The following is an 11,584-nucleotide window of genomic DNA, read 5'->3' as shown; positions in this document are numbered from 1 at the left end:
CTGCCTCTATACTAGAACAGCATTGATGCAACCAGAATGTATTTACTCACATCTGTACAGTATGTTATCGGCCATCTTGCCATCCTTATAGATTCTGATATCTAGCCTTCATGTACTGTAGGATCAAATATCTTTGTTGACAATTTTACCCAACACTTTTTCTCCCTACAAACGGGATGTGGCATATTATTTTAAGTTTTATATATTATTTCTGTTGGTTTCTTCTACACTACTACGACATTGAATATCTATGTGCGTCTTCGTCACATGAGCATATCCTCTCATTGTCTTTGCCCTCGGTCAGTTTGTTCCGTGTCTCTCCAGTCTTGTTGTGGTTCTGGATTTCACGTGGCTTCATGCATTCGCTGTTTAAAACATCATCTGTCCTGTCGGCTTGTTTCTCAGCGAGTGATTCCATTGGATTCACTCGTGAGCGTCTGCTACATTTTACATTGCACTTTATGCACTAATTTAAAACATTTGATCTATGAGAGTTTTCATACCCCAACCCCTCCTGTGACTGTTATGTGCACTGGACCTGTTTGCCCTCTATTTGATCAAACTTGCCTTCTTGTAAAAAAAAAAAAAAAGTAAACTTAAAGCAAGTTATTTTTGAAAAGTTATATATAGATAATCTATTTAAAAGAGCAGAATTTTTACTTAATCAGTGAGTATTTTGTTAGCTGTCTAATGTTACACAATTATTGTTCAATTTTGGAAAGCTAGTCAAACCTTTGTATTTTTGGATAGTAGTTAGGAGACGTGTGTCTCTATAACTGATCCGGTTGCTGATATTCCTGTGTTGGAGAGCATTAAATATAACTAAATGAAATAGATAAAATGTCTGAATAATAATAAGATTGACGAATAATAAGTAAGATCATGAACTGAAATACAGTTCAAGGTACAGTGCAGTTTCTCAAATGGGTAAATTTGCAATTTGCAGGGAATATTATGTTTGTGATACTTTGCTAGATCAGATCTATCAATCCCTGGAAAGTATTTTAAAGGAATTCAAATTGTAACTCAATCCAGGTACAATCATTATTAAAATGCCCCTAAAAAGAAGTATAAACAAGGTTTCTCTTGTAAGACACTATATAACCATCTCCCATCTAAAGATGCCTATAGTAAGATATTGTACACTATGAAAATAGGTTTTTCTCTAGCTGCAATTTGTGTTTCTGAGACCATTCTGTGTATTGCTTATGTGTGTCAAGGTTCTCCTGTGCCAGCATATTGCGCCATTATTCTCACACGAGGTAAATCAAACATGTTCTGATAAATGTGATCGGATTGAAACTAAGTTGTTAAGCATGAAGATACTTTTTTCCCCCTTTTTTATACTTCTTAAAGTTTTAACGGCATCACGTGTTTCTGAATTATGATGCATTTTTGTTATTTTCTGTTACCTGTTTTTTTTGTTTGATTGTTTGTTTTTTTCCCCTTGAATGTCCCGGTGAGTAAACGGTTTTAATTCCTATTTTGTGACTGCATGAATCTGAAGACATATTTTCCCTGTTTTGGCTTGGTTTTTATTTCCCTATACTGTACACATTCTTCTTTTTAAAGCAATGTCATGCAAAAAAAATATATAATGTACTTAAACTAAAAGAGTGAATGGTGGGGTCAGCCTTGTTAAATTTTGTCTAAGTGTTCTGTTTCTCTTGTTTGGTAAAACTGTCTTCTGTCTCATTTGGTTCAGCGTCATGTGTAGGCTACGTAAGTGCTAAGTCAAATCTAAAAGCATCAGAAATATGGTAATCAGCCTTTTATGCACATGTAGATGCTATTCTTTGGTACTTATTAATTTTTACACTGCAATATATGTGCTTATGTGCTGTGCAACACCAACCGAATTTTATTCTGTTAAGGCAATTCTATAGACTAGCTATGTATATTGCTTTATGCTAGGAACAATGTTTTTTGTGCTTCATGTGATATGATGTCAAAGTGAGAAAATGCACTGAGAATTACTGTGCTGCAATATGTCATTGTGGCTCTATTTTTTCCTCTTCTGGACCTCAGACTTTCTGGTGCGCCTGGAGTTTATGCAGGTCCTTTTTTTCTGTTACGGTCTTTGTTTTAACTTTTTTGTGATTATGTAGATAACTCTGACTGATGTGTTGCCTGTTACTGCCACCTTTTATGCACCAATGTTCAGGTGTCCATTGGTGTTACGCCAATGTTTACAGAGACAAGAGTTTACAACAGAGCAATTTTATTGTCTTTCTCTCTACAAAATGCTTTGACGTAGCTGAATACTTTATCTGAAATAACAGACTACATATGAACCACCTGCAGTGTAAATTATGGAGATTGTTTTGTTGTTTATTTGTTTTAAATACAGAATTTAACAGTGCATCAGTTATGTAATTTCAATATTATGGCAAACCAAGTATCCTCATTGTTAAAGGACATGGGCTGTTTCTTGTAGTTTTGAAGTTATAGGAATTATATTTCATTTTGACCTTCATCCACATGCATTTCAAAGACCAGAAAGCACTTTTATTTAATTTGTAGATTTTTACGATGCGTAAATTACCCTATTGACGGCTCCCTGGCATCAAAGTTTCTAAATTTTCAATAGTGCAACATATGAAACAGCTTTAACTGAGGTGAATGAGAGACTGAGATGAGAATAGGTTCTACTTTCATTACATTTGATTTTGTTTTTACAGTAAATCTGTCAGAAGCACTGTACTTTTTCTCTTTGCTTTCAGCGTTAAGGCAACAGGTGGACCAAAAAGCCAAAGTTAATGAACCAGCCCTTTAAATCTTTACGTTCAAATTCAATGCACTTATGGGAGGATTATGAGATGTTTTAACCTGTCCTATTAACTGTTGGAACACATCTATTTCCCATTTTATTTTCAAAAGATTTTATTAGGGTACCTGTTATTACACACACAAACTTCGAACTATGAACTTGTCAATGCATTGTTTACATTGAACAGAATTAAGTTATTATTGAAATTCTTGCAGCATAACTTCAGAGATGTGACTGATGTATCCTGCCCAGTACCTGGGGAATCTCTTTTCTGCATGATACTGAATTTCAGAATAACTCAAAAAATGCCTTGACATATATTTTGCTTTAAGCAAGTATTTAGCTCTACCTGTGTTTCTTAAACCTCTTGTCATACACTCTCTTGCAGTGAATACTACTGTATGCATCTTCTCTAACTATAATAGTCACCTTTAGGAGAAATAGCAGATATCAAAACCGTACAGTCAGGCTGTAGGCCTTTATGTATAGATTGTCTTAGTGACAGCATGTAAAAAGGGAGACTCAAACTGAATCAGAAAGATGAAACAGAGTCAGTCATGTATGATCACACAACGGGAAAGCCACAAGGGACAAGCCACAACGATGAGTCCTCTGTGTGCATTTTGAGGACAGCCCACTGCTGGTTCAAGCCTCATACAATGGCAGCTAAATTGTTATACAATGTATTTTGTTTCAGAGTACAGTACTACTTTATCCAAACACTGCACATGCATTTTACTGCGGTGTCGGGGTGCACTACACCTACAGTGCACTCACAGCAACAGGACACATTATGCTCATCGAATATGCAAAATCTAGCATTCTGCAGCACAGCTTGGCAAGCCGGTACTGTTTTGAGCTAACCCTTTAAAAATGAATGGATCAAACCTTGCTCTTCAAATTGTGTTTTTTTCTATTTCAAAATGTCAAATCAGACCAAAAAAGAAAAAATCCAAGTTGGCTGTATATGTGTGCTATATTAAGGATGAAATAAGCTTCTGTTTGAATCGTACCTGATGTATTTTTCTTGTGTGAAGGCTTCTGTCTTTGTATCTTTGCATTATTATTTGTAAATGAAATGAGATTAAATATATCTGAATAAGCAAAGGCTTTTCTCGAGTCTCATTTTGTCATTAGGTGGACTAGTTAGCGGCCCCCACACCTTACATGATTTAGTTTTCCTCGCCCACTCCACAGCTTCGCACCCAGCATCTGCCCTGCCTCCCCCACTCTGTCCAAACCAACAAGGGACAGAGTTGAAACTTGGACATTCTGTATGTGGGATGGGTATGACAAAAGTAACCACCAAGATGGCAGGTGGTAAGATTTCTGGTGAGTCCGCTAGGTGAGGGATGTGAGCGAAGTCTGCGTTACACGTCTCCGCAGTCTCCTGCTAATCACATATTCATGAGGAGGCCGGCCTACAGGTCTATGAGCTGTGCTGTTTTTCTGTCCAATGAACCGTCCCACCAAAACATGATGCTGGTGCATATGAATCGGTCGGACGGCGAAAATTCTGAATATTCATGAATTACCTTCCACATCATGAACACAGGTGGTCTGAGCTACAGACAGTAGTGAAAACCTGTGAAAACTATCTTCTGAAAGTTAAGCATTTTCTTTGATATCTTGTTTTCTTATTGTGTTTATTCTGTGTTTTTTTTGTTGATGTTTCATTTTGTTATCAATATTTAATCTTTGCTTGCCCACTCTCAGCACCCATTGCACGCATCCCTCTCGGTTTAGCTCTTCCCAAGGTTTCTTTCTTTTTTTTTTCCTAATTAAAGTTTTTGTTGGGAGTTTTTCCTTGTTCTCATTGCGGGTCGAAGGTTGGGGGATGTTGTTTTTACTCACTGTTTCATAAAGTGGGCATTGTGAAGCCCTTTGAGACTGTAAGTGTGATTAAGGGCTATACAAATAAAGCTGACTTAACTAGTGTGACAACATATAGTTGACACAACAGGCCAGCACAGTGCATGTCGACCTGGAGGCCCGGCCTTAGTCAAGAACATGTAGGAAGAAACACAAAGCAGAAGTGGAGCAGGCCCACCAGAAGGGAAATACAGAGGAATAATGCTAAAGTTCATTACAGTTGCCAAGTCACAGTACAGTACAGTACAAGTCACAGTAAACTGGAGAGAGTGTTTGAACTTCCTTCCCCCTCACCTGCTCATGACCTCGACTCCCTCTATTGTCATGTTGAACGGCTGTGGAAAAGCAGGAAAGCTGGAGTCTCTCCTGGAACCTTCATACCTTTAGACTCTGCGCAGACAAGCTGGTCCTGGTGTTCCCCAGCATGTTAAACCACCCATAAGCAAAGTCCCTACCTGCTTCAAAATAATCACAACATCGCTGCTGTGCTCAAGAAGGACGAACTTACCAGTGTCGATTACTTCAAGCCTGTGGTACAACATGAAGATGAAGACTTTTGAAAACCTGGTTCTGTCCCATCTCAAAATGTGTCCCGGACTCCTTGACCCCTTGCCTTGAGGGAGAATTGCTCAGTGGACAATGCAGCCAACATGGGCCTAAACGCTGTCCTGAAACTCTCAACCTGGGCCATCAGTTCACAGCATCCTCACATCCTCCATGCTTGGCCTCCTCCTGCTGCCTGGGCCAAGCTCTGCTGTGTGGTTCCCCATTAGGAACTGCAGGTCTCCCTCTGCTGGTGAAATACTGTAATATTATATATAATATAAATATAATAATATTGTGATAAACATCTCAATATTTAACATTTACTTGAATGTCCCCACTGCTTAAAAAGTGACCACCGTCCATACTAAATCTAACAGAATTATACCATTGTTTAGGTTTTTTTTTAAATAGATTTTGATGTGAGGTTCTCTCCCATAAGAAGACAAATAGAAAATGGCATATATCTGGGCTGTATGTAACAATAATAGCTGTAGTTATAGCTATAGCCTATATGTCACATCCATAAGATTCCTCTAATCTTCGTTGCTGTTTTCCAAATCTTAATCTTTTGGTTAACAAGTAAAAGTGCTCCTAAATTGTGTAACATGATGAATAACCCCCTGTATGTTTTTTTTTTTTTTTCATGGTGCTTAGGTGTTTTCAATGCAGCCTATATTTTTTGTAATAGGTAGCCTACCTTTTTTATTGTGGTTCAGTTGACAAAAACATCTTCGATAGCTAACCCGGCAGAAAGGATTACATACATTTAGGAAGAGACGACTTATTCTATAGACTAGCCTACTTCAAATTCACAAACATTAACAGTTGTTGCCATGGGTGGTGGATTTGTGAATACACGACGCAGCAACAGCAGCCTAGGTGGACAACGGGCATACCCAGGAGTGTGGGTGGACAGCAAAGATGTTTACTTGGCTACGTGCAGACGTCAAGCGCATTCATCGTATCCCAGAATGCAGTAGGAGGCCGTTGAGATCCAGCAGCTGGTAGTGAGCTACCAGAGCGCCGAGCAGGCAACAGCCAACGGTCAACACAGCACACATTTCCGACTCCATGTGACATATAGCGAGCCGTCTAGCTTACAGGCGACAGAAAAATATGCTGTTCGGCTGCCTGATATATTTTTATAGCGGCTTTTGAGTCTCATCAAGTCACCCGGTTTTCATTTTGGAGGATTCCTCCCTCCATCCTCCGGATCATACCGAACAGGCAATGACAACGGTCTCAGCAACCCCGCAGCAGATGAGGGACCGGCTGCTGCAGGCCATCGACAGTCAGAGCAATGTGAGTAAGCTAGCTAGCTAACGTTAGCTTGTTTACCTGCACTTCAGCAAACTCAACTAGATAGTTCGTTACCCAACGCTTACATTTCAGGCGTTACATTGTTGTAAAAGTGAATGCGTCCTTCAAATTTAGGTTTAAACCAACATGTCAAATGTCTGGCATGCATTGGTGGAAAGACGCTGGGCACTTGAGTTGACAGCTTGCTAGCTAGCAACAGCGTTACCATGGTTAGGCAGTAATCTGGCGTTGGCTGGTTTATGTAGCATGCTAGTTGTTAGCCTAGCCAAAACACCCAACCAGACTTGGCCTATTTGATGGAAAGGAACGGGTTCGCGTAGCTTTAACGGTATAAACGCATGTAAACGTTTTCCTCTGAAGTATTTATTTCATTGTCGATTCATCTGTATGTTCTGCTGTTTGGTCAGGATTATTCGCTGTAAATCTTTACACGTAACTAAATGATTTCATGTTAACGAAGTGTGGGAGGTAACTCTTGGCTAGATTAGCTACCATTCAGGAAATAGTCGGAGCCTTCCTTCCCAAGTTAGTTAAATGTTAGCGGTAGCCAAATTGGCTAACAGCTAAATCAGTCAACACTTGGACATTGGTTGACTTTATCGATATGACAAGAAACTCGCGCAAACTTAATTTATTACTTTGTGCATCACATTTTTGAACTAATGTCAAACTATAGTAAACGTGTTTGGAGTGATCAAGGTTCCCTGAGTTGACACTTGTCCGTCTTTACTTTTTAACGTCGCTCTGTGGCTATCAAGCTAACAGGCAAGCTAACATTTCCTAGCTTGTAAGCTACTCCCTAACTCATACACGTTGCAAGTACGGTTGGATAGCTTTGAATTTGTCCAACAACTGGAGTTTTTTAGACATCAATTCATTAAGGAGGCATAATCACCCATGTAAATGTTATTTATCTGTATTATCATTTTTCGTTTAACTGTGATGTTATTAAGAATCTAACTTAACTATGACTTCTAATGTCATTTCCTCTGTAATCTGTCATACTAGGCTGGTAACTGAATTAGTTCCTGATGGTGTAATATGGTAAGAATTTGTCTTTCCTAACCCCCCTGCAGATTTGCAATATGGTGGCTGTATTAGAAGTAATTACCTATCTGGAAAAGTATCCTATCACCAAAGAAGCACTTGAGGTAAGATCCTTGATTCCATATTAACTTTTTTGTTCATTTATCTAGCAGTTCTGTTGCCTAATCTTTCTGTCTGTCTCTCTTTCTCGTTATTCATACAGGAAACCCGTTTAGGAAAATTGATCAATGATGTGAGAAAGAAAACCAAGGATGAAGACCTTGCCAAGCGTGCTAAGAAACTCTTACGGAACTGGCAAAAGTTGATTGAGCCAGGGCCAGCGGAGACACCATCACGTGGGCTGGCTGCGAGTGTCCCTGGGTCTACCAATGGTGGTTCTCACCCCTGCAGAACAGATGCCTCTCCCCCTGACATTTCTGTGTCCAAGGGTGTCCCTGAAGTCAAAATCAGAAATGATGTTCACAACACATACTCGCCTAAGGCTGAGAAATCGAGCAGTCGCAAGCGACGAGGAGAACACAGAGACAGTGGAGTGCACTTACCAGAAAAAATCTCAAAGATGTCTTCGTATGATAACTCTGTCTCACCGCCACCCACCAATGGGATTGCGGGCAGTCCTGACGCCCTGCCCGACCAGGAGGTTGTCCCATCACCTGACAGATCTAGGACAGAGCACCTCGAGAATGATAAACACAACCGAATCCCAGTCAACGCTGTCAAGCCTCGCCCCAGCTCCCCTGGAGTGGCCAAACTACCTAGCACTTCCTCTTTGATCAAGGTTGCTGTGATGCAGCAACAGGCCAGATTGGATGAAGGAGGGGGGGGTGTTGGTGGAGGAGGAGGGGGGTATTATCAAGCCAAAAGCCCCCGCGGCCTCACTACCAGCCCCAGGAGTGTGAAACAAGACACAATGGCCAAGCGCTCTGCAGCATATGCACCTAAAGTAACGTCTATCCCAAGCCCATCCTCTAGGGGCTCCCCCTTGCCTTCGTCCCAGCCTTTAACCTCCCCAGCCCAAGCGTCTCATGGCGACAGGCTGCCACATTCTTCTCACAGGTCTTCATTGCACTGGGCCGGTTCGTCAGAAGTCCCTTCTCACTGCCCCCGATACGACACAGCAGCAACACTGGAATCCCCATCAGTCTCCCCTCCCCCCTCCCACTCCCAGCTCTCCCAACACAACTCAGAACTACTCGGACCCTCGTCTGAGGTGGCCACGGCCGTGCCTGACGACGCAGAGGGGGCGATGGACTCCACCTCAGATCGAAAAAGGAGGAAGAAGTACAGGTCTAGAGACTACTCTGTCAACTTAGACGGCCAGAGAACAGAGGATACGACTAAGCCTGTCAGGTTAAAAGAACGCAGGATAACCTTTGACCCTGTCACAGGTCAGATCAAGCCCCTGGTACATAAAGAACCCTCTCAGACAGAGGAAGCCCCCACACCTGACCCTGCTGAGTCCAGGCAGAGGACTGAAAGCTCTGTACAACAGCCCACTGCCCCTGCCCCAGCTTCAGCCCCGGTTCCAGCCCCCCCACCCTCCACCACCACCACCACCACCACCACCCCAACCCCTAACCCTTTCCAACAGACAAACTGGAAGGAGCTGTCCAGGAACGAAATCATCCAGTCCTACTTGAACCTTCAGAGCAACGTGCTCACCTCCTCGGGGGTCCAGGCCCCCAGTGCACACTTTTTCATGTCCGAGTACCTGAAACGGGAAGAGCGCGACGTCAAGGACGCGCGGAAGACGCACGTTCTGCAGACGGACAGCTCAGTAGGGGAGTTGCCGGGCGTGAGCCGGGAGCTGACGGACGAGGATCTGAACAGGGTACACACACTGCACTGGCCGGGGGTGAACGGTTGTTACGACACCAAGGGCACCTGGTACGACTGGACAGAGTGCATATCATTGGACCCTCACGGGGACGAAAGCAAATTGAACATCCTGCCATATGTTTGCCTAGACTGAGGAGTCCGGGAAGGCGGCTGTCCTTTCCCGCTCCTTCCTTCGTCTCTCCACAGAGACGGGATACTTTTGTGATTTTGTTTGTCCACTGTGAGTTTGGGGAAGGCCAGGCCTGCTAAACTCCCTCCATGCCTCTCCCTCTGTCAGCGATAATCTATTGAGATTTTGGTATAGAAAGATTATAAAAAGAGAAAATAATAAAAGAATAGTTGAGTTTGTCAAGGGCTGTTTCTGTTTTATTTTTCAAAATGAAAGCCACAGGAATGATGAGGCCCTGTTTGCAGAGTGCTGCTACTAACCTAGAAGGCAAAAAGGAGTGGACAGTATCGCCATGAATGGGGTTAGGACACGTGTCAGCAGAAATTTCAATGTTCTGGTCAATCTTCTGATTTTTCTAGTGGGTAAAATATGCCACTGTGCATGAATCGCACCCCTATTTCTGGCTCACTGGGATGATGCTGTCCGCTTATTTATGCCGTCTAGTTACTAACAAGGAATTACAAACCAGGGTTCTATTTGAGGGAAGGCTGGGGTTTAGCTGTTCTGTCCAGACCGCTATGTTGGTGCCCAGAAAGGTGTTGAAAGAGTTCATCTAGCACAGGTAAAGCCGAACATGCCCAGGGTGTGGAAGACTGGAGCGTGGTTGGCAGTTACAAGAAGCTTTATGTGAGATATAAAGAGTAAATTATAAATTTCGTATCATGTATGCATCTATTTATTTTGACCAGTTCTTTTTGTGGAAGGTTTATCAAAACAGATACAGAAACTGTTATTCTTTTTTTTTTTGTCCTTCCTGTTTGCATCACAATGTTGTTGGCCTATTCTGCAATGCAAAAGAGGCATAGCATTGTTTTTGCCTGGTCTTTCTTTAGGGTTGGCCAATGCATTTGGTCATCAACATTCCATACTCCACCCTTCACCCACTTTCTCTCTCTCTCTTTCTCTGTCTTTCTCTCATCACTGAGCTTCAATATGTCCATGCCATCTCAATTCTCAAGAGCAAAATTATTCAAACAAGTTACTTGGTTTCAAATGGTTCAGTCAAAATAGCGTGGTGCTAAATCAGTATTTTTTCTCCAAATTTGTTCATGTGATGTATATTTCTCGTCATCCACTAATCCTCTCCCAAGCCGAAAATATGAAAGAATGTCAAATCAGATGGTGCTGATGCGTAATTGCATTTTGAGGAGAAAAAAAGAGAAAACGATTGAATGCTGTAGCTCACTTTGTTTCCATTCCTTTAGATATTGTTTGCCTTCTGGAATTCCATCACAAGATTTTTTCAAAACTTTAAACAGCCTTAGTGAATGTACAGGATTGAGACCTTGTATGCACTTGTACATAAGTTGACAACTTGTTGGTCATTTCATTATTGACTTGATAAAAGTGTGTATAGTGAATGATGCTCCCGCAAGTTCCAATTTTGTGTACATAGTTTATTCAGACACACATCAAAAGTTATTTTTGAATCTATTTTGTGGGATTTTAGAGACATGTAGGATGGCATCTGAGGTCGCATTTCTTTTGCTTCCATGTTTTTAATAAATCAAGCATAAAACAGAGAGAGAGAGGGAGGGAAAGCTGTGCACATCAGACATTCTTGATGTTTTCCATGCGACAAAAACATGAGTAATACGGATTAGGTTCTTGATTTCCTTTTATACTCATCTTTCACTACCACTTTTGCTCACATATGATATGACTTAGTTTATGATCGGACTCTGTACAACCTGTGTATTCGTTCACTCAGTCATTCATCCCTACCAATGTGCCTTGGTAAATGGTGAATCTGGATTTGCTTCCGCATATAACATGCCTGTCCTTGGAGCTAGGTTTATGTGTGAGGATTCCAAATTCCATGATCAATATAACGCTGGTATATGCACCGTTTATTTTACTTTTTTTACACTGATCCAGTATGGGTAAAATTGCAGACAATGAGACACCGCACAACAGCAAAGCGCGCAATAAAGGAAAGTGCTAAAGAAAAGTCGATGAGAATCTGGTTTCTGGAGTTTTGACTGGGGCATCTTTATTTGTTCAGTGTTTAACAACATCTC

The 11,584-nt window shown here is 41.5% G+C and overlaps 1 protein-coding gene across 1 annotated transcript; it reads left to right on the top strand.

The window, feature by feature from the left end:
• The first annotated feature begins 6,222 nt into the window (after nt 1–6,222).
• Nucleotides 6,223–11,584, top strand: crsp7 (cofactor required for Sp1 transcriptional activation, subunit 7). The gene is made up of 3 exons (XM_071517387.1): nt 6,223–6,490; nt 7,585–7,659; nt 7,758–11,584. Exons 1-3 carry the CDS (start codon nt 6,419–6,421, stop codon nt 9,525–9,527), a joined length of 1,917 nt encoding a protein of 638 aa, XP_071373488.1. The 5' UTR covers nt 6,223–6,418; the 3' UTR covers nt 9,528–11,584.

Source organism: Centroberyx affinis, unplaced genomic scaffold (genome assembly GCF_046629955.1).
Source record: "Centroberyx affinis isolate AG114_WGS23_722 - 3 ecotype Tasmania unplaced genomic scaffold, CSIRO-AGI_Caff_v1 ptg000489l_1, whole genome shotgun sequence".
NCBI lineage: Eukaryota > Metazoa > Chordata > Actinopteri > Beryciformes > Berycidae > Centroberyx > Centroberyx affinis.
The sequence above is the reverse complement of the archived record's forward strand: the minus strand, read 5'-3'. Positions and strand labels throughout refer to the sequence as shown.